The sequence below is a fragment of the Mytilus galloprovincialis genome, chromosome 14 (genome assembly GCF_965363235.1).
Source record: "Mytilus galloprovincialis chromosome 14, xbMytGall1.hap1.1, whole genome shotgun sequence".
In the NCBI taxonomy this organism is placed as follows: Eukaryota; Metazoa; Mollusca; class Bivalvia; order Mytilida; family Mytilidae; genus Mytilus; species Mytilus galloprovincialis.
The window spans coordinates 49,942,840-49,969,434 of NC_134851.1; the positions used below are offsets into that span (position 1 = coordinate 49,942,840).

Here is a 26,595-nt window from a genome sequence, read left to right on the forward strand (position 1 = left end):
TTCCAAAAACTGGAAACAAACTTTTTTTTTCCAAAAAATCCATAGCCCCAAAATAACTGATGGGTGCTCTTAGACAGGTTACAGGCAATTGTTTATCATTCGATTGAGGCAGGGACGTTTTATACTTGATAAATCCCTGATTGAGGGAACGAAAAAAAAGGCGAAACTACAAGCTTGCAAGTTGATATAGTATTCATTTTTTTGGCGGGAAAATGTTTTGGCCGAATTACATTTCTTGTCGGATATATAAAATCTATTTATTATTTTTTGTAGTTATAGTCGAAATATACTTTTTATTATTATTCACATTGTATTTTGAAATTCATACAATGTCAAGTGATTCCTTTTTCCCTTTTTTTTTTACAGTCAACTGGAAAAATAAGAAAGGATGTGAAATAGTTCATTCTGAAATAAACCTTAATTTGGTTGGATACATTTTGCAAGAATTCTGCAAATAGTTCATTTTCGTCCAATGAAAACAAGCCTTTTAAAATACCTCGGCTGACTTCTGCCGGCAAACCTTCTCTTCGCCATCTTGGATTATCACGCTTCCCACATGGGAACTGGCTGACCGGCCAATTTAAAGAAATTCCAGGAACGAGCAGAATATATAAACACATTTTTACACTGCAGACATCAAGATGGACCTTGTTAGCATTTTAGAGAAAACAATTTCGCCTGGTAATTCACTTTTTTTCCACATTCATTCATTCATCAGTTGACATTGTTCACATATTTTTTCGCGTACTGCATGGTTTTTGAATATTTTTTAATGTTTTTTATTTTGTCAACATTCACTTGTTGCATATGGAAAGATCGGAGAGTTTCTTTTTCTTAAAGAATTCATCACATTACTTGATCTAGAGTGATCAACGTTAAAAAAACGAACACCATACTTGTGAAATTCCAAGTCGCCAAATAAAATTTGTCCATTGTATCTATTTTGAATATCAACAGTTGAAAATGAGATAAGGTTAAGCTTTATTAGAAGATACATGGCTATTTTACCTCAGAAACAGTTATCACTTACAAAATCACGATTTTTGATTTTTTAATGAACTGTACTGGTTGACCTGTATCATGAAAGGTCATTAATCATTGTAACTTGAAGATAATTTTATTTCTGAAATTCTTATTAGAAAAAGCACCAAGTTGAAGTTTATATATTTTCAGATATAATATTTGCTGGCATTCATGTACATGTTATGTACGAAGACACCTGCTCAACTTAAATTTTTCGATTTTGGAGGCCAAAGTCTTGTTTTCAGTTCCCATTTATGTAAACTATAGTCGATTCATTTGAATAGTTGTGCAATGATGGCATATTATATATAATGAAAAATCCATATAATTCCTGATTCTAAGGTCAATATCATGACACAACTGTTCTCTTTGTGGTGGCATCCTGGTACTAAATTTCCCGTGAGTATTTTCTCACGGTACTTATTGGTTAATTTGTTAGGCACAGGATTGGGGGGGTTCAGGGATAAGTGAATCTTTAAATCGCCCTGAACTTTTTACATACTCTCCAATTATATCTGCTGTTCTTTCGTATGTCTCCTTACTTGCTGGTGCCAATAGAGTTTGAAGATCTATTTGATGTTTGTATCTCCAGTTGTCTTTCCATTTCCTCTTTTTCCTGGTGGTATATCGGACAGTTAAATAGGTAGTGTTCAGTGTTTTCCTCTTCACCACATTCATAGTATGAGAGAGAGATTGGCCTATCTGATGGCGATATTTATTTAACCTATTGTAGCTGGTTCTGAATTCAGACATGATTCTGCAAATAATTGGGTTCGGGTAATCAAGTTGATGGATCTTGCCAACAATGGTAACTTATTCGTGTAGTTGTCTCCCACTTTCATTTTTAGTCCATCTAATTTGCCATTTTAGTTTGGTTGACATCTTCACTGCACTTTTCACATCAGATATCGTTATGACGTTGTACTGGTCATTTAGATTTGAGGCCTCCTGTGCAGCTGTGCTGCATCTCTTGCTAACTGGTCCGCTATCTCATTCCCGGCTATATTAGCATGACCTGGGATCCAAGATAGGGTAGTTTGAATGCCACCTCTCAGGAGGGTCCCAATGCTTTCTTTGATGTCTGTAATAGTGTCTATGTAGTTCAATGACTTCCAGTGGAGAGTCGAGATGCCAACCGCTGTCTGGCTATCTGATAGGATCTTTATTTCTGTGAACTGTTCTCTAAGTGTGTAAATGCAGTGTTCTAGGACCATAAGGATAGCTACGAGTTCCGCTAAGAGTATTGAGCCTCTGCTAGCTACTGGTTTTTTTAGAGTACTTCTTAGTTGGTTCTCAGTATAAATAACTGCTCCTGCTCCACAAGGTCCTGGATTTCCCTGACAGGAGCCATCTGTAAATGCGATAGCTGTTGACTCCTGAGCTTTCTCCTATAAGTTCTTGTACTACTTGTTTGCTTTGGGCAGTTTGCTCTGCAGTTCTGTTTTTAGAGCTTCCCAAATGGCTCCAGTAGCTTGGTGTTCTCATCAGCATAAAGTCTACTCCTTCCTTGTAGGTAAACTCTGGTTCTATCAGTTTTATGTCTACTTTTGTTGTTTTCAGCATATCCATAGCCTTACCAAATGGAGATTCTTGGTGCTCATATGTATCATTGTTGGTAAGATCTGTTGTTTAATTGGTTTGGCTATAGTTTTGGATTGATTTTTTGCTATTTCTCGGACTGATATTTCTTCCATTCGGAGGTTACATATTTTTGAGCATTATTTAACAGGTTGGGGACATTTTCCATGAATATGTGTGGTTTTAAGGAAAAAACTGTTCAGAAAACCTATTTTTTAGCGCATTTGGGGAATAGTTCATTGTCCCCAAACCTGTTAAACCATTTTGAATTGAAATTTTGACATCTTGAGATAAATTTTCCTTTTAAATGATAAATCAAAAGCTTATAATTAGATATATAGAAAAACAAAATATATGGGTATCCATCAATGACAAAATCAATACATCATCATGCACAGCAACAACAAAAAGAGTCCAAAAAGTTTGCTGCTGTTTGTGATGTAAACGAATACAAGTCTGATCCAAGACAGTAAGACCTCAGGCAATTGACTAAAAAAAAATTATAAACCTTTATAGAAAAAACAAGATACTTTAACTTATATTTTTGAAATTTTCTTTTTAAATATTTCACTCAATTAAATCAAAATTGATGGGTTAAAAAAACATTTCTTGAATTCTTATGATATCTGGAGCTCTGTTATGTCATGTGTTCTTAATATTATGCATACATATATCTAACTTGTGAGATTTGAAGTGATGATTATGCAGAAATGAAACAATGAAAACAATGAAGTAATTTGTGTCCATAATGGCAATATGAAGTTTCTGAAGTGAATTTATTATTTCATGATTACAGGTTGATGACAACTGAGAATAGTTCCATACACTTGAATGACTTATATGTTTTTGTAAAAACTAATAAAAAAATATTTTTAACACCACCAAATTGTTTTGTTGTGTATAATGTTAAAATGTATTCTTTATTTTATTACAGATCAAAATGAGTTGGAAGCTGCCCAAAGATTTCTGGAAGAGGCATCTCAAAATAATTTGGTAATTTAAATAATGATATTTTGTGACAAAAAAATTAATCCCTTAAGTTAAGAAAATAGCATTCAGGGGTCGTCACCACACCAGGCGAAGTGAGCGAAAAAGTCACCCTAGCGTTCCTGATCTAGCCCTAGAATCGTGTCAGAGCGAAGATGAAGTCGCCCTCTAATTTCGGCTATATCACTTTGCGTGCCTCGGGCATCAATATATAGAATAACTTGCCCTCCTCAGACACACAGAGATTACGTACAAGGAGTCTGGGGGCTGCCCAAGACCTCCAGAAGCTTGTGCTGTAAATGAAGCCAAGTCCTGCATTCTAGACTCTTCCCGGCAGAAAATTTCAAATTTGAAGAAAACAAGGTGACCCTCAGTACAAATTTAGTTGCAAATAAATGTTTGATTATGTTGAGTTTTTTTTTATTTAATCATTGGGTACACAACAATTTCTTTTTAATTTCAGCAAGAACTATTGAAATCTCTGTCTGACATTCTTCGTAATGGAGCTAACAGTGCTGTGGTTCGAATGCAGGCTGGTCTTCAGCTTAAAAACGCATTGTATTCCAAAGATCAAACCATACGACAAGAACATCAACAAAGATGGCTGACATTTCCTGAGGAAATCCGCAACTACATCAAACAAAATGTAAGTGGATTATAATGAACTTGTATAAAGAAACCCTTTAATTATTTGTAATGCCTTCAGACCATGTTGGGGAATGAAGTACAATGTTATGAAGAAAATATCTAAACAAATGTCAGTGAGTTAGATAGTATTAAAAGCCATAACAAGAAATTAACATTGGCTTGATGCTGGAAAATAAATAACCAGATAATGTGTAAATAATCTTAATTTATTTTAGTACATGTATCCCAAAAATGTTTTTTTACATAACTATAGTTGCCTCATAAGTAATTGTTTGAGCTGTATGTTCAGATAACAGTTGAGATTTAAAAAAGATGTGTAGTTGAAGCCAATTGAATAGATGTTCAGGTTCACCAGACTTGTAGCATTGAGCCATTTAAAATGTACTATTGTACACACTGACAAGTACTGAATTGTCAGGAAGTTGTCATCTACAAAGTATACATGTCAGGGATGGGGTAATCATAATATATTGTAATTGATTACATTTTTTCCCGATAATTATTTAATTTAATTATAGTAGAGCAGTATGCCCAGTTGCTCACCCTTTATTTGTTATAAATAAGCTTCTATATCTTGTAAATATGTATTACAGGTCCTGTTAGCATTGGGAACAGAAACCATCCGTCCAAGTTCTGCTGCACAGTGTGTGGCATACATAGCCTGTACAGAGTTGCCTCATGGTCTGTGGCCTGACCTCATTGCTGCCCTCACCACCAATGTGACTAATCCTGAGAGTACAGAAATGATGAAAGAATCAACATTGGAGACCATTGGTTATATCTGTATGGATATTGTAAGTATAGACAGGACGATAAAGACGGTTTTTTGCATAAGTATTTTAAGTTAATCATTTCCTCCATTATGATGTTAAAATGTTTTTCTCTCAAAAATCTGTATCCAACTTTATCAAACTTTCATGAGTTAAAAAAAGTATATACTGATGAATATTTGTGGGGACTAAACTGCAGCCATATTGTCATCATTTCTCATGCATGGCCATGTTTAATGTGACAACAGGTAGACAGTGATGTGTCAGGCACATATATTCTGTGTAGCAATTCTTTTAATTTTAAAAAATTGTATCTAAAGACCCCTACTTCTGAAAGAACACTTGTTTTCAGCTGTCTAACTAAATCATGTTTCTTTTGTCACATTCTAGTGGAATTGTATATTTTAATCTATGTCCTAGAGATACAACTGTTGAAGCCTAAATTTAATTCTCTATTTATATTACAGGACCCAGAGATATTACAAACACAGTCCAATGAAATTCTAACTGCTATTGTACATGGAATGAAGAAAGAAGAAACCAGGTATTAATATTGTTTATTATAAATTATGTGCAGCTTCTATTCAGAGTTTGTCAAATCAAGGTATCAAGTAATCGCAACAAAATTTCTTCATTCAACAGAATTTTTGGTATTCACAAAAATACAAAAATAAATGAATCCACAGTACTGTCTAAATATAAACAGGAAATTCAATAAACCAGAAAACTTTTTCAAACTATTTAAGATATCCATTATATTGGGGTGGGTGTGTGTTTCTATATGAGATAGCAATCAAGAAACACAAGTTGAGGAAAGAATCGATGTCTGTGTAGCCAATCAGTGATGAAACAATTGCCTTCTATGAACTTAAATGAAATCACTTTGATTAGTCTTTCTGAGATTGGCAGAGTGCAAAATACCAAAAAGTGTTGCTTGTCAAACCCTTTGGACCACCACTTTTTGAGAACTCTGGATTGGCTCCCGAGTACATTGAGACAGTTGTGCTGGTATTTGGATCTGCCATCCTAGTACTTCCTGTTTGTCAATACTTTCATTTTCTATATTATATGTTGAATGAACTTTAATTTTTTTGTCTCACCCAATTGGGAACTACTCAACAAAACGAATTCATATTTAATCAGCAGCTTGATGGTGATGTGTTGTTATGTGTGCACACTTTACATATATGTCCGACACCTTCTTGCTGTGTTGCACACTTTACATATATGTCGGACACCTTCCTGTGTTGTTATGTGTGCACACTTTACATATATGTTGGACACCTTCTTCCTGTGTTGCACACTTTACATATATGTCGGACACCTTCTTCCTGTGTTGTTATGTGTGCACACTTTACATATATCTGTCTAACACCTTCTTCCTGTGTTGTTATGTGTGCACACTTTACATATATGTCGGACACCTTCTTCCTGTGTTGCACACTTTACATATATGTTGGACACCTTCTTCCTGTGTTGTTATGTGTGCACACTTTACATATATGTCGGACACCTTCTTCCTGTGTTGTTATGTGTGCACACTTTACATATATGTCGGACACCTTCTTCCTCTGTAGTTATGTGTGCACACTTAACATATATGTCGGACACCTTCTTCCTGTGTTGTTATATGTGCACACTTTACATATATGTCGGACACCTTCTTCCTGTGTTATGTGTGCACACTTTACATATATGTCGGACACCTTCCTGTGTTGCACACTTTACATATATGTCCGACACCTTCTTCCTGTGTTGTTATGTGTGCACACTTTACATATATGTCGGACACCTTCTTCCTGTGTTGTTATGTGTGCACACTTTACATATATGTCGGACACCTTCTTCCTGTGTTGTTATATGTGCACACTTTACATATATGTCGGACACCTTCCTGTGTTGTTATGTGTGCACACTTTACATATATGTCGGACACCTTCTTCCTGTGTTGCACACTTTACATATATGTCGGACACCTTCTTCCTGTGTTGTTATGTGTACACACTTTACATATATGTCGGACACCTTCTTCCTGTGTTGTTATGTGTGCACACTTTACATATATGTCGGACACCTTCTTCCTGTGTTGTTGTGTGTGCACACTTTACATATATGTCGGACACCTTCTTCCTGTGTTGTTATGTGTACACACTTTACATATATGTCGGACACCTTCTTCCTGTGTTGTTATGTGTGCACACTTTACATATATGTCGGACACCTTCTTCCTGTGTTGCACACTTTACATATATGTCGGACACCTTCTTCCTGTGTTGTTATGTGTGCACACTTTACATATATGTCGGACACCTTCTTCCTGTCTTGTTATGTGTGCACACTTTACATATATGTCATCACCTTCTTCCTGTGTTGCACACTTTACATATATGTCGGACACCTTCTTCCTGTGTTGTTATGTGTGCACACTTTACATATATGTCGGACACCTTCTTCCTGTCTTGTTATGTGTGCACACTTTACATATATGTCGGACACCTTCTTCCTGTGTAATGTGTGCACACTTTTCATATCTGTCTGACACCTTCTTCCTGTGTTATGTGTGCACACTTTTCATATCTGTCTGACACCTTCTTCCTGTGTTATGTGTGCACACTTTTCATATCTGTCTGACACCTTCTTCCTGTTGATAGATTCTATATGCTGAATGAACTCATTAAAAATATGTCAATAAGCAATCACAAATCAATCAATTGCACTTTTCTCAACTACTACTGAACAGAATGACTTCATATTTAGTCTGCAAGTTGACTGTAATTTGTTTCATGCGAGCATAGAGAATTTCTTTGGACAGGACTTGACCAACCTTTTGTAACCAATCTATGATGACAAAATTGCCTATTTATGAACTGCAATGAAATCAGTTTGATTAGTCTTGCTGAGATTGGCCAGTGATATTGTTTGCCACAAATTACAGCCGAAAATCGGCTTTTTCCCCTAGAGAAAATTTCCAATTACTAAAAAAAATGGCTTAAAATTCCTCCCTAAAAGTTTTATATTTTCCCCCAAACAGTGATGGCATTGGTAGTAATGTTTGTAAATATCGTATTCATGTTATTATTTTGATATTAGAAAGCACTTTTGAGATCAGGTTTTCTGATCAGAATCATCATGGTGTTTGTAACAACAGTGGGTTTCAATGCATTAAGTACCATCATTGCTTCTGTTTCTTTCCCCTCTCGGAAAATTACCTTTCAGGTTGAAAATGTCTGACAACCAAAATATACATGAAAAAACAGTACAAAAAAAACAGCAAAGGTCAGCAAAAAATCGAAGATGTGTTTAGAATAAAATATACAAATTTCCCAATTTCATTAAAAAAAATATGCATTTTTCCCAATAAAAAAACGGTAGAGGTAGTTTTGAAAAAAGACAACAATATCACTGTTGGCATAAGGGGCTATTCAATAAAGTCAATAAAAGCAAAAGATCAAATGAATGTATACTACTATAAATGACCCACTTTCCATATAATCCTTCCAGATGGAGTTGTAATGTTACATGATTTCCAGAGAGAGAGAAAAAAAACCTGTTAGTATTGATGCTCAGGGGACTTCCAACCTCTTATTTGGGTCTGAATATGGGCCCCTGTCCCAATGAATAATATGCTCTTTTTTCCCCAATTTTCAGCTCGAAATTTCCCAATTGTATATAGACATCATTGCAAGTTTTTGTTGGTGTCGTTATGTGGTATTTTGTTTAGAAATCTCTTGTAATTGTTCACAATTTATGCAATTATAACTTATTTCTTCCCTGATCTTGCAAGATTTTGCTCTTAATTTTTCAAAATTTTCTTGGGGACCAAGTTGCACACGGCTGGTGCTGAACTAATATATTTTCCCCAAATCCAACATTTCACCAACTTTTATAACCAATTGCATGGGCCCTGGGCCCCTTCTCTTAAACACTAGGAAATCACAGATGCTAATTGTGGTACAATGCTTCAATGCAATTAAAAAAGAACAATTTTAGTTTTGAACATGTTTAATATGTAAGTTAGTGTTAGTGTTGTTTTACTACAGTAGATTCCGGTTATTTGCATAGCCTATTTGTCAGACAAAATTATGCAATAAAGCGGAGTATGCTTATATCCGAAATGCCAAATGACAGAGTCAAATAACATCGATAGAACAGATCAGTAAAAGAAATCCCCGAAGAAAGATGAACGTCTGTAATCCACATACAATATACTGAATGTTGATTTATTCTAATAAAAATTTTGTGTCTACTCTAGTGTCATATGTGTTATTTTATTTTGTTTCTTTAAATAAAGATTATAAACACATTTAGTTTTAGTTTATTTGCATTCAGACTTTCCTTTACCTGGGATACGAAAATAAACTGTTCTAAAAATAGATTTGTTTCTATGACCCATATGTACAATGTACATTGTTAGGCTTTGATTAAAATAAACTTTTAAACAATACTTCACAGTTTATAATTATTTTAACAATAGATGTGTAATGAATTGCTGTTGATATGCAGTTGGGCACTGAAGTAACAACTTGTTAGTTTCGTATATGCAAAGCAGTAATGGTGGGGCCCTGTACGGGTTAATTGCTGGACACAAGTGTTGAAAGTGAGAAAATATAATAATTAAAAGTAAATGCTCTTTTCATAAAATATTAAAAACAAATGATTGATGTATAAAATTCTTATACCATTTGTAAATGCCCTATAATATTAACATTAAAACAGATCACCCCAAGCCCAATAGAGTTCACATTGGTTATGATCGATAATTAGCAGGAGTTTTTGTTTTAAAAATTAACCCCAAATGTAATCTATGGACAATTGTTTAAATCCAATCAATTATTAACACCCTTTGAAGTAGAATGGTCAGTGTTTTTACAACAATTATCTGTTTGACATTTTTATGACCTCGAGGCTTAAAATAGAACATGGGAAACTTTACCTGTGTAGACATCGAGGTTTATTTTTAAATCAAATTCCATAATATAAACACGAAAGAAACTGTTTTAAAACTTTATTTCAATAACACAAAGTAAATATGAAATAACGAAAATAAGGATGCATTCAAGAAAAATATACTTACCAAATGACCGCTTCCGGTCAAAAATCTCGTCAGTTTTAACTAAGGCATATCTAGACGGCAATAATTTTCTATGCAATAAACCGAAAGGCCACTTGTAGAGCTATGCATATAACCGGACAATTTAACATTAGATGAATGGGAAATGGTTTTGTGCAGGAGAAAACTATGCAATTAACCGAATTATGCTATTAAGCGGTATGCAATTAAGTGGAATCGACTGTATTTTAAATGCAAGCTTGTACCCAAGAGAGTAGGATTTTTGTAATTCATTCCTAATCGAAGTCTTTTTTATCAAATAATGCAGGTCTAAGGAAATTGGCGCCCGTTTACAGGAAGTAAAATGATGAAATAAATAATCTATTTTTGAAATAACATTCTTATCCAATCAATGATGACAAAATTGCCTATTTATGAACTGTAATGAAATCAGTTTGATTAGTCTTGCTGAGATTGGTATTGTTACTATGTTTCCCAAAGATATATAAAACTGAATTAAAAAATCTTATGGGCGATTCAAGAATTGGATTGTGTGGGTATGAGAGTCCAAAGCTTCCTAAATAATTGCACAATTAAATTGTATGTAGAGGGGTGTGAAATATATATATACTTCCCATGTCTTTAAATAACAATTATGTTATATGTGTTTGACTTGCTGTCCCAATGACATAACTTTTCAGAATTATAATATAAACATGAAGTAGAATTATTATTCTTCTTTTTATTTCAGTAACTATGTCAGACTGGCTGCCACAAATGCTTTACTTAATTCCCTGGAATTTACAAAGGCAAATTTTGACAAAGAGGTAAATATTTTGACAGGCAAATATAAGCTATCCTAAGTCTTATTGTTCATATTAATCAAATATATTTATGAAAAGAACATAAAAAGCAGTATAATTTTAGAAATGAGTACAATTTACTGTTTGGATTTATTCATTATTAGCAATGTTTACTTTATCAGCTTCAAAATCCTTTTCTTTAAGTTTAGTTTCATACACAACACAATTGTTCAATAGTTGAAACTTAATAGAATCTACATTTTAATAATGATCTAAAATGTAAACAAGACAAAATGTCAAATGTATTCACTTTATAATTATACTGTATTCTTTTAATGAAAAAGTTGTGTTTTATAAATTTTGCATGAGGTGCAATAATGATAATATATTTTGAACAGTTTCAGGGTAAACTTGCAATAATTGTCTTTTTTTTTTTAATTTGTAGACAGAGAGACATTTCATCATGCAGGTGGTATGTGAAGCTACGCAGTCGACTGAGACCAGAATTAGTGGAGTAAGTTTACCTAGTTCAAATCTCGGATGATATTTCACTGTAAAACTGCCCTTCTGTTTAATTACATTTTCTGGCTACTTTGTTGTTTAGTATATTCAACTTGAAGTAAAAACAATCCTTCATCTTTTGGGTACTCGTATGGTATTTTAACATAAATAAAATGGCTTGACTGGGTTATTCCCTTCAAAATATCTGGAATTGTTTCATCTGATCATTTAAAAACCAAGATTTTCTCATGACATGTCAGAACCTCAGATTTATTTTTCCAATCAGTGATGACAAAATTGCCTATTTATGAACTGTAATGAAATCAGTTTGATTAGTCTTGCTGAGATTGGCATAAGGGCTATTCAATGAAATTAGATAAAGCATTTATAGGTCCAATGGACACATACTACTATCATAAATGAGCCAACACCCATAAAACAAACAACCTCCCAGATTCACTAATTGAATAGCCCCAAGAAATGTTACAAAATTTCAATAGAGAAAAAAGTTTTGATGCTATTGGTTTACAAACTACCATTTGAAGATATTTTTATACGACTCCCAAAAAATTTTGGGTTCGTATAATGGTATGATGGCGGCGTCGTCATCCGAAGACACTTTGGTTTCCGGATAATAACTTTAGTTTGAGTGAATAGATCTTAATGAAATTTTTTCAGAAGGTTCAATACCACAAAAGGAAGGTTGGGATTTATTTTGGGGATGATGGTCTGAAACGTTTAGGAATTAGGGGCCCAAAAGGGGCCAAAAGAAGCTTTTTTCTAGTTTCAGGATAATAACTTGTTTACCAGAATTTCAATTGCTCTGAAAGTATACTGCAATGTTTAAAATCACAAGTAGAAGGTTTGGATTTATTAAAGGGGTTATGGGGCCAAAGTTTAGGAATAAGGGGCCAAAACAAGCATTTTTCTAGTTTCAAGACAATACCTTGTGTGTAATTGCATGGATCTCTCTAAAATTGTACCACAATGAACCATATAACAAAGGGGAGGCTGGGATTAAGTTTTGAGTTAATTGCCCAAAATATGTAGGAATTAAGGGCCCAAAAAGAAGCATGTTTCTAGTTTCCAAACAATCATGACAATAACTTGTGTTTAAGTGTATGGATCTCTCTGAAATCGTACTACAAGGTTCAATATTACAAAGGAAAGCATGGGATTGAGTTTAAGGGTTATTGCTCTAAGGGGGGGGGGTCAATAAATTGGGGGGGATCTCAGTTTACCATTTTTTTAAGGGATTTTTTTTTTTTTTTTCAACATTTTTCAAATTTCAAATTTTGAAAAGTTTCAATAAGAAATATTCAATTGCACAGTATTGTGCAATAGATGTGTTAGAACTTGAACCACATTAATTTTCTGGCAAAAACCTATATTATGTCAAAAATTTGATCACAATCAAAATTCAGACGGTATCAAGCTTGAATATTGTGACCAAATTTGCCCCAACTGTTCAGGGTTTGACCACTGGGGTCGTATAAAGCTGCGCCCTGTGGAGCACCTGGTTTAGTTTAATAATACTTTTAAGTCCTCTTCCTGTGAACATGATAAATTGCAATAAGAAAGATAAATTTTACTTTTGAAGGTGTTTAAAATGTAATTTATTTTTGTTTTACAATTTGAAATAAAAACTTGTATCCAAAAGAAGTCCTTTCCTGATCTTTAGTCTATTTTAACAGAATATGCAGGCAAAAGGAAATTTGGCACACATTTGCAGGAAGTAAAATTGAGAAATATCATTGGGGTTTCTTAACCAATCAATGATGACAAACTTGCCTATTTATGAACTGCAATGAAATCAGTTTGATTAGTCTTGCTGAGATTGGTCTTCTAAGGACTATTCCATTAAAATGGATGTGAAAGGGTAGGCATGGAAATTCACCCACAACAAAAATAAGTGTATATTAAGTAAATACTGCAGTTTGTGTCAGGGATGTAAATCAAACGTATTTACCGGAATAGGGATTCAATCAATATGACCAACCCTTCTTACCAATCTTAACCTGTCCATTTCACTGACTAACCTTGGGCCAAAATAAAAAGATTGTATGTTTGCCCAAACGCGACCGACTCAAATTCTTTTTTTGACGTTTTTTAGAAGAATTTTTTTTTTTGCGGATTTTTTTCGTGTCCGCTCCGTCATCGTATAAAACTTAAAGTTTGTCGTCTTTGCGTTTTGAAAGTAATTGTGAATAAGATGAAAAGAAAGCGCATAAGAGATGCAGTTAATCTATATTCGGTGTTCTCTGTTTTTATCTTCTGACTTAACGAACGTAAAACTGACTTAACGAACGTAAAGAAGTGAAACATGTGGCACAGTTTTTTTTACTCTGTAGTTGTCTGTACTACCAAACCCTTACCTATATGCTCAATGTTAATTTCATCGTGTAATCGAATATCTGATAAGAATATTCAGGTAGATTTGTTCAAAACCATGTGCAATCAAATATTTTCAATGTTATTCTGACAGGAAATGGATCCGGAAGTTGCGAATTTACAATCTTGCAAAAAGATTTTGTTTTTACTGAATAAAAAGAAATTATTTCTTGATAAATTGTTGTCTTTAATTATAATCTTCCTTTATCATGTGAATTAGATGCCTTTTTATTCAAATAGTTCAAATTTACAAGTCTCAGTTGACAAGATCAGTACGTTGCTGTTTGGGAGAATTTGATAAAACTATAATTGCTCACAGTATCAGAAATATAATCTTAACTGAATGTAACTCCTTCTGAATAATTTATTGCAATATAAATATAAATCCCCTTTGACAAGAGAAATCTGGCTTTTGTCAGAAATATTTTTTTCACATGTGCAAAAGTAAACACATATTATGGTGGGATTTTTATACAAATTTGTGAGGAAGCCTCTGGAACCTGATGACCTATAAATAAAATAGTCTTCAGAAAACGTTAACTTTATGCAATTATATTTTATCAATAATGATTATTTTCAAAAATTTAAACTTGATTATTTAAAGAAATAAAATTATAACAAATATGTTTTTAGTTTGGAGATTCTACAGAACATGCTTTGATCTATTTACAGCCAAATTAGTTTACCTGTGTGATAATGTAAAATATAAATTTGTTTTCAAACAAAAAAAAGACAGAAACTATGGATGGTAGATATTAATTCATTTAAAATATTTTAGGACATTTAATCTATTTTAATAGATACAGGATTTAAAAACTGCAAACAAATTAAATCAATACATAGTCAGCTGATATTTTTTTTACACAAACATGGTGTTGATGTAATTGTTGAAAATCACTTCATAAATCCACCAGCCCTTTCACACATGTAGCAATTGTCAGGGTTATAAACATCTCAGGATACAAATCATAAAGTAGACTAATTTATTTACAGAGGTTTTAAATTCATGGCTTTTGGTTGACTCTACAAAGGTTTTACGGGAAAAACAGATGAACTGTGTTAAGATCTTTAAATATTTTCATGCAAATTCTGAAGAAAAAAAAAAGAATTTGCCTACCTACCTACCCACACCCAGTCATCATGGGTCGGGTTTGGGCAAACTGAAATATTTCTAATTGTGGCCTTGTGTGTCCAAAAATATCCTGAATGGTTCTCCCCACCTTTGTAAATATTGTTTCAAATGAGTCAGTATATATTTGTAATATGTAAAACAATTTTTATTTTGTAAATATCGAGCAGATCACTTTGATCTAGACAAGAATGTAATAATATCACATAAGATCTAGATATAACATATGGTTTTATTTTCAGGTACGTGTTGCTGCTCTACAGTGTCTGGTGAAGATAATGTCATTATATTATACCTATATGGAACATTATATGGGACCAGCTTTATTTGCAGTAAGTGATGTGTTAATGATGAAAAATTAAGTTCTAACATTTGATGCCACCAGTTTTTGAATTCATTTAGTACTATTTATAAACAGTGTGTTGGACTATTGAAATTTGTACATCTTTTAAACTGTTAGCTTTATTTTTAAATGCTGATCATAAAAGACAAATAAAAAAGTGTTGTTTTTATTTCTCTCTTTTGTATTTAGTTTTACCTGTTTGTCATTCTGAACTGAAGCAGTTGTTCTGACTTTTTCTATAATACAAGTATAGATCTGATTTTTGATACATTAGTATAAAGTGATGTTTCATTTTGGTTGGCTGACTTATGGTATAAGCAGGAACATATTGTTTATGATCAGGGCTTTCCATAGAAATTGAAGTAGAAGGCTGAATTAAAATTATAGGCGGCTATAACATGCGTTCGGCGAAGCCGGACGCCCACCAAGCTGTAAGCTTGGTGCCTTACGGCAGGGGGACTGGGGGCCGCTCAAGGCCCCCAGAAGCTCTGGCATAAATAGAGCAAAATCCTGCATTCTTGCAATCTCCTGGCACCTAATTTAATCTTTCAAATGACCATTTTTTATGTATGAAATTAAAGAAAGAAAAAAAAAACTCAAAGAAATTTCATTTTTTTTTATGTTAGTTTTTTATTTTCATTACCTTATGCTTTAAAATTCATTTACTTTTAAAGGAGTTTTATTTAAATAATCATCCGGTTTGTTAGAAATCTTGATCGATTTATTTTGCATAACTAAGTGCATTTGTAAACAAATGACCCCCTTTTCTCTCTAAAGACTGTTACGCGTATTTAAATCATACAATTATTTCTCAAGCATTGACAGAAAATTGATATATCCTCTGATTTTCTCTTTTTTTTTGTAAACTGTTCAATAAGTCGGATACATAAATCATTTGAAAATGTTATTTATTTGAGGTCGAGTCGACAATATTCTACTTTCGTTTTCTGAACACCAGATGGGCTTTGAAAAATGAACTTCAAAAGATACTGTTTTCCAGATTCTGAACAATATGATCTAATACATTTTCTTTAATTTGACTAATATTATTCCATAACCATAAGATTGTCATCCTATCCGATTGTCTTCACGTTTTAAAAGCCAAAAAAAGCCAACGAGTTAATGACCATCGGAACGTCTCTATTGTTATCGTTCAATGACCACCGGAACGTCTCTCTTGTTATCTTTGAAAAGAAACGATGCATTCTGACTTTAAATAGACAACCAATCAGTGACTTTAATTCATGTGAACTATATTTAGCCCAAGGTAAACACTGACTTTTCATCCTTGTTTATCGTGACCGCGACTTTGCGACAATATACGTCTCTCGGCTGCCTGTAAACATTTGAAAAAGATATTTTTTTCTTTTGGAATTTATATTTTTGTCATCGAAGTAGCCGGCACTTGAAGCCACCGTAAGCGGCGGATTTCCGCCGGCTACCGGCTTCAATGGAAAGCCCTGTATGATTTATTCTATATGTTTAAGTCCAAAATGCAGGGAACAGTATTATATCATAATTTTTTTTACAGATAACAATGGAAGCCATGAAATCAGATGTAGATGAGATAGCATTGCAAGGAATTGAATTCTGGTCAACTGTATGTGATGAAGAAGTTGATCTAGCTATAGAATTGTCAGAGGTAAGTCATTTTGGGGGAAATGTATCTCCAAATTTATCATTAATGCACACAAGTTTTCCTTTTTGGGGATATTCCTTCCACTTTTGCCAATAACGAGATTAATACTAAAAAATGGATGCCAATTTTATGAAAATCTTACTTGCAATGTAGTATGTCATTGTTAAATCGACTCCAATCTTAATTGACTAGGATTGTCCGTTTTCCTTTCGAAGGTCTGTGTTTTTCTTTGGGCACTCTGGCTTCTTCCACCAATAAAAACTGACCGCCACAAAATAGCCTAAATGCGGTGCTTAAGAGTGGCAGTAAAATACAAAAAATCAAAATCAATGTCATTGATCAGGACCCGATGCATGTTTTACAAGTGATGTTCAACTTATTCTAAGTTCTGTCAAAAATAAGCAAATAAAAGTGCATATATACATAAGCTACATCTAACCTTGATTTAAGGTCAGAATAAAGTGTTTACCTTCATACATATAATTGTTACCGTACACTGAGCTGCATACACTTTAAAAATTTGTCAATCTCAATGCCAAAGTTTCCTTCTTGTGACTGTTGATGTTATGATTACAATACATGTATGTACATTTTACTTATACATTGTACAAAAGTATCCTGATTTTTTAGGCCGCTGAACAAGGTAGACCACCAGAACGAACAAGTAGATTCTATGCCAAAGGAGCTCTCCAGTACCTGTGTCCAATTCTACTCGTCTGTTTGACGAAACAGGTAACCGGGCATGTGTGTATTATTTCCAGTTATAACTAACCTTTACACTATTTATAAGACTACAGCTTTTATGGCCTTTCTATCTATAATATAGGCATGGGGAGGAATTTACATTGCATAGCTATGTCATGATATGATGCATTCATTACATGGACATGCTCGTGAATTTTGTTTTTAATGTATTTCAATTTCATAGAAAACTCAATTCAGTTTATGTAATTTGGCAGTTGATGCAAACTGTATGATGTGTGGTCAAAATTAGGAGATTGACTCGGCAGCAAATTTTGAAGTATCAGGAAAATGATTTGATTTGGGCTAGTGGGAAGAGGTAGAAGATCCATAGAAGCTGTAGAATAACTGAGAAGGCCAAGCAAATTTGGGGGAGTGGGGCATTAATATAAACCCTAACCAGTTGAAAATAGATTTTGTTGTAGATCTTCCTCTCAAAAACATAAGCTTATATGTTCTAACATAAGAAAAAAATCAACTTTCAAGATTTTCCCACCTTATTTTAACAAGTATCTTACTATTATCATACAGCAATGGTTAATTTTGGCATATTTCAACAAAGAAATATCTTTTTTCTGTAGTTGGCTGTTTCAACAATTATTCAAGTTTGTAATTCAACATTATTTTGGGGACAGTTTATTTAGAATAGGTGAACATTTGCTTGGCCTTTTCAGTTGTTTTTATACGACCGCAAATTTTGAAAAAATTTTCGTCGTATATTGCTATCACGTTGGCGTCGGCGTCGTCGTCGTCGTCATCCGGCGTCCGAATACTTTTAGTTTTCGCACTCTAACTTTAGTAAAAGTGAATGGAAATCTATGAAATTTTGACACAAGGTTTATGACCACAAAAGAACGGTTGGGATTGATTTTGGGAGTTTTGGTCTCAACAGTTTAGGAATTAGGGGCCAAAAAAGGGCCCAAATAAGCATTATTCTTGGTTTTCGCACAATAACATTAGTTTAAGTAAATAGAAATCAATGAAATTTAAACACAATGTTAATGACTACAAAAGGAAGGTTGGTATTGATTTTGGGAGTTTAGGTCCCAACAGTTTAGGAATTAGGGGCCAAAAAGGGACCCAAATAAGCATTTTTCTTGGTTTTCGCACCATAACGTTAGTATAAGTAAATAGAAATCTATGAAATTTAAACACAAGGTTTATGACCATAAAAGAAAGGTTGGGTTTGATTTTGGGAGTTTTGGTCCCAACATAATAAGGGGCCCAAAGGGTCCAAAATTAAACTTTTGTTTGATTTCATCAAAATTGAATAATTGGGGTTCTTTGATATGCTGAATCTAACTGTCATGACTGTGTATGTAGATTCTTAACTTTTGGTCCCGTTTTCAAATTGGTCTACATTAAAGTCCAAAGGGTCCAAAATTAAACTTAGTTTGATTTTGACAAAAAATGAATCAGTTAGGTTCTTTGATATGCTGAATCTAAAAATGTATTTAGATTCTTGATTATTGGCCCAGTTTTCAAGTTGGTCCAAATCGGGGTCCAAAATTAAACTTTGTTTGATTTCATCAAAAATTGAATAAATGGGGTTCTTTGATATACCAAATCTAACTGTGTATGTAGATTCTTCATTTTTGGTCCTGTTTTCAAATTGGTCTACACTAAAGTCCAAAGGGTCCAAAATTAAACTTAGTCTGATTTAACAAAAATTGAAATCTTGAAGTTCTTTGATATGCTGAATCCAAAAATGTACTTAGATTTTTTATTATGGGCCCAGTTTTCAAGTTGGTCCAAATCAGGATCTAAAATTATTATATTAAGTATTGTGCAATAGCAAGTCTTTTCAATTGCACAGTATTGCGCAATGGCAAGAAATATCTAATTGCACAATATTGTGAAATATCAATTTTTTTTTTAATTAGAGTTATCTTTCTTTGTCCAGAATAGTAAGCAAGAAATATCTAATTGCAAAATATTGTGCAATAGCAAGATTTTTTTTTAATTGGAGTTATCTTTCTTTGTCCAGAATCAACTTAAATCTTTGTTATATACAATATACAATGTATATTCACTTTTTACTACCAACTGATAAATTAAAATAATCTTTACCATTCAGTGATAACAAGCAGTTTTTTTACATCTTAATATTTTATGATGTATTTAAATGAGTAGTTATTGTTGCAAACTCCATTAGAAATTTTAATTGAGATTAGTTTTGGAATAAGGGAAAGGGGGATGTGATTAAAAAAATTGGGTTCAATTTTTCTCATTTGAAATTTCATAAATAAAAAAGAAAATTTCTTCAAACATTTTTTTGAGAGGATTAATATTCAACAGCATAGTGAATTGCTCTAAGAGAAACAAAAAATTTAAGTTCATTAGAACACATTCATTCTGTGTCAGAAACCTATGCTGTGTCAACTATTTAATCACAATCCAAATTTAGAGCTGAATCCAGCTTGAATGTTGTGTCCATACTTGCCCTAACCGTTCAGGGTTCAACCTCTGCGGTCGTATAAAGCTACGCCCTGCGGAGCATCTGGTTATTTTTAATTTATAACTGTATTATGAATATCTTTAACTTGGTGGTAGCATTGCACATATTTCCAAGGGCCATACAATTATATATTGAATTAAAAGAATAAAAACAGATGTGTCTAGAAAAGTTAATGAAATTAACATTAATAAAAAAAAAATTAAAGAGGCATACAAATGTAAAGAGACCAAGAACAAATGTCCAACCTCTTAGATAATTTTGCTAGAAGTAATATTTTTATGCCCCACTTACATTTATTATGATTTTGGTCTGTTTGCTTGTCCGTCCAGTCCTGCTTCAGGTTTTAGAAAATGAAAGTGCAAGGTGTGGCATCCGTATACTATGGACACATTTTTATTTTGGTCTGAACAGCAGGTAACAAAGAAACAAAAAGAATGTTACATCTATATATGTATATCATATAAAATAAAATGCTATTTTTTTGGATATGAGCTTTTTCTGCAGTGTATTTCTATTTATACGATTGTATCAGCATTTTGGCTCTAACACTAACTGATTTAATCAAGATTCACCAGTTATTATAGCAACAGCATAATGAATTATAGCTTAACTGGTTTATAAAACAATTGTGATGCTTGAATTAAACAACAAACAGCATCTTGCAATTTGTTCTTGTGTTATCTGAGATGTTTAAAGGTGTTGTCCAATTGGCGTGAAAAATGCACACAATTTCTGTTAATAAAACTCTGCAAATAAAGTTTGGGGGTACAGAGAAATCAGGTTGTTCATACCACACCTCTTTAGGTTTAAAATGTATGAACTGCATGAAGTTTTTGATATACATTAATTTAAACTGCAATGATTTTGATTAATACCTTCAAATTGCTATTCCATTAAAAATTATCATATTACATGTTTGTACAATAATTTTTAAGACGTTGACAACCAATGAAGAATATAATCAGAATAAGTTCTGACTGAAATTGCATTAAACCAAGATTTTATTTGACTTGTTTAGGTGTTGAATAGGATCATAAATGGTCCTTCTCGTAATAAGTTGCTATTCACAGTCTCATTGAACAGAGGGGTGACACTAGTATGCGTTGTAAATATCAGCATGGACTTTTAGCAAGTTCTTTTTGAAGAAAATTTGAATTTAAAATCTCAAATTTCCATAGTTTTCTGAAAAGTTGACTTTCATTTCCTTTTCTCCGTGATATGAGTGGGCAAAGACTGTGCTTAACTTTAATTTAGCCGTGGAGATTGGATGCACCATTTGTTTTTATGCCCCATTTATGGGTATTATGTTTTCTGGTCTGTCTGTTCGTTCATTTGTCCGTCCGTTCATCCCGCTTCAGGTTAATGTTTTTGGTCGAGGTAGTTTTTGATGAAGTTGAAGTCAAATCAACTTGAAACTTAGTACACATGTTCCTTATGATATGATCTTTTCTAATTTTAGTGCCAAATTAGAGATTTTACCCCATTTTCACGGTCCACTGAACATAGAAAATGATGTTGCGGATGGGGCATTTGTGTACTTAGGACACATTCTATTTCTTTCATCATAAGAATTGAACCTTATATCAATAGTAATGTATTTATGTCTAAGATGTCAAAATAAATCTATGGTTAAATTGACCTATCAGAAGTGAATAGATTGAAAATGATCAAATCTACGTGAACTGGAACTTAAACTAATAAACGATGTGGATTTTAACATTAACTTCTTTTCCTATTAAAGTAGATGTTTTAACTATGATCCCGTCTATTTTGTTTTCCAGGAAGAATTAGATGATGATGATGAGTGGAATCCATGTAAAGCTGCCGGTGTTTGTCTCATGTTAATGGCCACATGTTGTGAAGATGATGTTGTACCACATGTTTTACCTTTCGTCCAAAAACACATCCGTGATCAAGATTGGAGATATCGAGATGCAGCTGTTATGGCTTTTGGTAAGTTTTATAGAAATGTGAAGTCGAGATACATGTTTCTAGAGCCTGCATTGTCAAATGACCGATTGAGGTTGGAAACTCTTCAAATACACTACACTACTGGTAATATTTCCATTCTAATGCATTACTAACATAATGTTCAAAATAAAACATCTGTCTTTAATTGCCCCTTGTTGCTAGTGTCTGATCTTCAACTAAGAATTTAAAGAGGGGCCTCATCCAATCAAAAGTGGTATTACATATTGGCTAGAAATATGTTATGATACTGTACATTCAGATAATTTTGGCAATTTTTAAATTTTTGTGAAATGACTACCAGATTGTGATACAAAAACAAAAAACAGAATAGACATCAACAACACGCTGAAAACTAGTCAGAATATCCATAAAACTTGATATATGATGTCTTTTCTCTACACTAGTTTATTTATCAACTGACATGCATGATATACTTTCTTTTACCCATAGGTTCAGTTTTAGAAGGACCAGATCCACAGAAATTAAAACCGATTGTAGAACAGGCAATGCCAATGTTAATAGAATTATTAAAAGACTCTAGTGTCGTAGTGCGTGATACAGCAGCATGGACTGTTGGACGTGTTTGTGAACTATTACCTGATTCTGTGATTGATGAAAAGACATTAAATCCATTATTAATTGCCTTAGTAGAAGGATTAACAGCAGAACCAAGAGTTGCCAGTAATGTATGCTGGGTAGGTAGTCAAACTTAAGTATTAGAAAAAATCTGGATCAAGGGTCAAAAGAAATGTATGTTTTGGGCCGAAAATAAAATATTGTTTGTTTCCCCAATCCCGACCGACCCTGCAAAAATGGTGCTACTCATTAAATTTTATTGTCAAAACTAAGTCGAAAATTATTTTATTCATTTATGATTTTCAGACTTGCCACATCGTCCAATATTGTTCTAGCTTTTTGGAAAAAAAAGTCGGGATTGGGGAAACAAACACTATATTAATTTAGGCCTTGTAAACATTGAAACCTCTACTATCATGACTATGTTTCTATGTGTCAGAGATGTATCAAGCAGTCAGTCACAAAAGATTGTTACACAAGTAGCTGTGGTGTTTATGTCTTGAGCTTAAAGATTCACAAAACCATATTTTAAAATGTTACAAGCTGGTCACAAACCATCAATGGGCTGACATTTTTTTATACTTGAAAAAATAAGGAGATGTTGTATTATTGCCGACGAGACAGCCATGCTCAAATGACATTGGTTTTAAAAAAAACCTTACTAGTTTCACTCTTGATGTCGTGGTCAAAATTCCTCATTGGCTTTGCTCTAGATAGTCATTTTGTGTTATTGCTTATTTTACACTATCCATTTTGTAGGCTTTCTCTAGTTTAGCTGAAGCAGCTTATGACAACGCAGAAACCACAGACGAGAATGCTGAACCAAACACCTATTGTTTATCTAGTTATTTTGAATCTGTTGTTGATAAGTTGTTACAGACTACAGACAGGTAATTTTTTAGGCCTATTGGGCCACCCTTAAAAAATTGTTTGTTTGGCATTGCCGACCCACACTATCAGCAGGTGGGTAGGTAGGTAGGGATTTTTTTTTTTTTTTTTTTTTTTTTTTTTTTACATTTAAAAGCCTTATACATGTAAATCATGAAGTCTCCAGATCAATGTTGTCTAAAGCATTGCAGCATTGTTGTGTGTACATGCTGGTGGTTTCTTTGAAAGGGGTCAACCATCAATGTCACATTCTACATCATATGGATAATTTCACGTAAGACAGTCAGTTTTATTGGCAAAGTTAACCAAAGTACCCAGAAAAAAACACAGAACTGAGGCAGGAAACTGACAAATAAACCATATAAAATGTATGACGTGAAAATTGAACTTTTATTGTGGGACTGCCCATTGAACAGAGGCCTGATGTCACATCTTGAAGTTGTGGTCACAGTTTGGTAAAATTACCATAAGTTAAATGGCTCAACCACTACGGCTCCTTGTACAAATGGACAAAGATTTAAAACTTTGCTTTGGTTTTATAAACATCACTTTCTACACCATATGGGTAATTTCATGGCAGTCAGTTTTAGTGCCGTACTAAACCGTAGTACTTGAAGGAAAATGCCAACCTGTGGGAGGAAACTGACTAACCTTATCATATCTGACATGAAAATCAAACCTTAATTTTGCAACTGCCCAACTAGGGCTCAAACCAATACCTGGAGGCTAGTAATCATACATGTAAGGTGTGACGAACTACCATACAAACATGTCTACTTTCCCTGATAAGTTTTGAGGATAAACGATCTAATTAGGATAGCAAAATATTAAAAATTTGGAAGGTTGGCACAAATAGACATGGTGTTTATACAAATATTATCCAAGTGCAAGGTTTTTCAGGGATAGGTTTAAAAAGTATGATAAATTCAAAATGGAAATATGCAGCAGGACAGACAATTTTTGCAGATAAATAAATTATGGGTTGTAATGCTTGTTTGATTAACAGAAATCTGGACATGCATTACATGAATACAGATAAATTAATGAGCCCTTAGAATTGTGGAAAAGGAGGGGATTTTATTCATACTAGTACACTGGATACATTTATAAATATGTTTCTGTCAGTATCTTTTATGTTTTAAGAATTATCTTATTCATGTTAAGAAGAAAGGCAAGAAAAGGGGGAAGTACTTCAATTGACACAAGATGCTAGTCTTTAAAATATGTATGTTTTGTTCCAGGCTAGCATCTACTGGTACAAAACTACTATAAACCTGTAAATCATTATGGTCTTTAAGCTTTGGTGCTTACAGCCATAATTATCTTGAATGCATCATTGTGGTTCTGACTATAGTAGATACTTTGTTCAAGGGAAAATTTGTCAATGATAAATTTCAAATATTTAATAAGTTCATCAAATGTAAGAGCCACGCATATTTGTTCTGTGATGTCCCGGTGAAAAACTTCTATCTCATGAAGCGACAAAGTCAAGCAGAAATCATCTGTTTCTGCTTTACAAAAGATAAAATTGAGTCCTCTACAAGGTCTCTCAGAACGTTTCTTTCAAAGAATAGCTGAAATTTGATTTTTGATAAAAATCCATCTCCAATGCATTGCAGCATAGGGAGATGCCTTCCCCTGCCGGCCTCGTTGACATTACTTTTGGCAGACGTTTTCTATTCCATGTCATTTAAATGTTTGCTCCCAATACAGTGTAAGGTAAGCGCTTTTAAGATCGTGATTTGAAATAAGTAAAGCCAGGAACAAACTCGGTGGATACGATCAATTTTCCGGCACAATTTCGATTTTTTTAAATAAAAAAAAATTAATTTCTGAAATGCAAATAAAATTATTTGGGCGGCAAGTTTTTCAGTGGGTCGGGCGGCAATGCCAAACAAATGAAATTTTATTTTAGGCCTTGGACAGAGATAATAATTATTTTTTCATAAAAGACAATAGACCTATCATGTAGATAGATCACCCAGATTTTATACTGTTCGTTTGCTGTCTCTTTGACCAACATAACTAAAGCAATTTGTCTATTGACACTTTTTGATGTCCCCCAGTTTTTGGGTCCCTTAATGACATTATATGCAAGCAGAGGCATCATCATCTATGTCCCATGGACTCATTCCCCATTTATTTGTACTGCAGATAGTGCCAAATAGTTGTAGGGCAAACATCAAATCATGCACAAGGAGCTCTCATGTTATAATTGCTATAGTGCAAGCAGGATTAACATTACATTCAATTTGTGGTCCTTATTAATCATGTAATATTTATAACTGAACAACAATTAAAAGAGAAGTAGAGGTGTGGAAAACTAAAATATTTTTAATTTTGTAAAATTCAGCAATACTGTAAGTGTTTTTAAAAAATTTTGATTGTTATATTTGTAGAGCTGATGGTAACCAGCATAATTTAAGAAATGCAGCCTATGAAGCTCTGATGGAAATGGTTAAAAATAGTCCTAAGGTTAGTGACAAAGGAGATTTGTTATTATTATCAGACTTCGGATAATTTATTTTTTGGGGGGAAAATAGTCCTACAGTGAAACTATATTTTTGGGGCTAAATAGTTTGTCATAAAACATGGGGGTAAGTTCTAGTAAAAAATAGTCCTAAGTTAAATTTTGTATAATATCCAGGGTCCTGGGAAATTTTTCTTAAGAAATATGTTCAAAAACACCATTAATTGCAAATTCTGTTCATACCTTAAAGGTTGTATAGGTCTAGAAATTATCTTAATAGACAAGGATGGCCAATTTTCCTGCCTACTCCCTCAACCAATTAAAACTGACCCCTTTGTGTGAACTAGTCCAAGGAACTGAAAATGATTTTTTGTTCATTTTAGACAATTCTGATTTGTTGTTCAGAACAGAATTTCACCAATTGTGTAGACCATTTTCAAACCTATGTGTATATTCTTAGTAATGCAGTTTATTAGTCCCTTACCCAGGAAGTCAAAGGCGACTAGGTTTGCACTCTGTCAGTCCGCAAATCAGTTTTCCAGACTTTTTTTCTTCATCTTTGAAGATATTCATTTGATATTTGGTGTATTGTTTTATCATGACAAGTTACAGGTCAAGTAGTAAATTGG

General features: G+C 33.4%; 1 protein-coding gene across 2 annotated transcripts in view; it reads left to right on the forward strand.

Moving 5' to 3' along the window:
• The first annotated feature begins 507 nt into the window (after positions 1–507).
• LOC143058587 (importin subunit beta-1-like) overlaps positions 508–26,595 on the forward strand; it is a 36,529-nt gene continuing 10,441 nt past the window's right edge. Inside the window, exons 1-14 of one of the 2 annotated variants that reach the window (XM_076232067.1) lie at positions 508–681; positions 3,536–3,594; positions 4,052–4,234; positions 4,830–5,030; positions 5,474–5,550; positions 10,808–10,883; positions 11,305–11,373; positions 15,123–15,212; positions 16,755–16,865; positions 17,493–17,606; positions 21,843–22,014; positions 22,483–22,727; positions 23,368–23,498; positions 25,896–25,971. In XM_076232067.1, coding sequence (XP_076088182.1) covers positions 642–681; positions 3,536–3,594; positions 4,052–4,234; positions 4,830–5,030; positions 5,474–5,550; positions 10,808–10,883; positions 11,305–11,373; positions 15,123–15,212; positions 16,755–16,865; positions 17,493–17,606; positions 21,843–22,014; positions 22,483–22,727; positions 23,368–23,498; positions 25,896–25,971 — 1,644 coding nt within the window. In that variant the 5' untranslated portion in view covers positions 508–641. The remainder of the gene's footprint in view (positions 682–3,535; positions 3,595–4,051; positions 4,235–4,829; positions 5,031–5,473; positions 5,551–10,807; positions 10,884–11,304; positions 11,374–15,122; positions 15,213–16,754; positions 16,866–17,492; positions 17,607–21,842; positions 22,015–22,482; positions 22,728–23,367; positions 23,499–25,895; positions 25,972–26,595) is intronic. The other variant, XM_076232068.1, reaches the window with a different exon arrangement.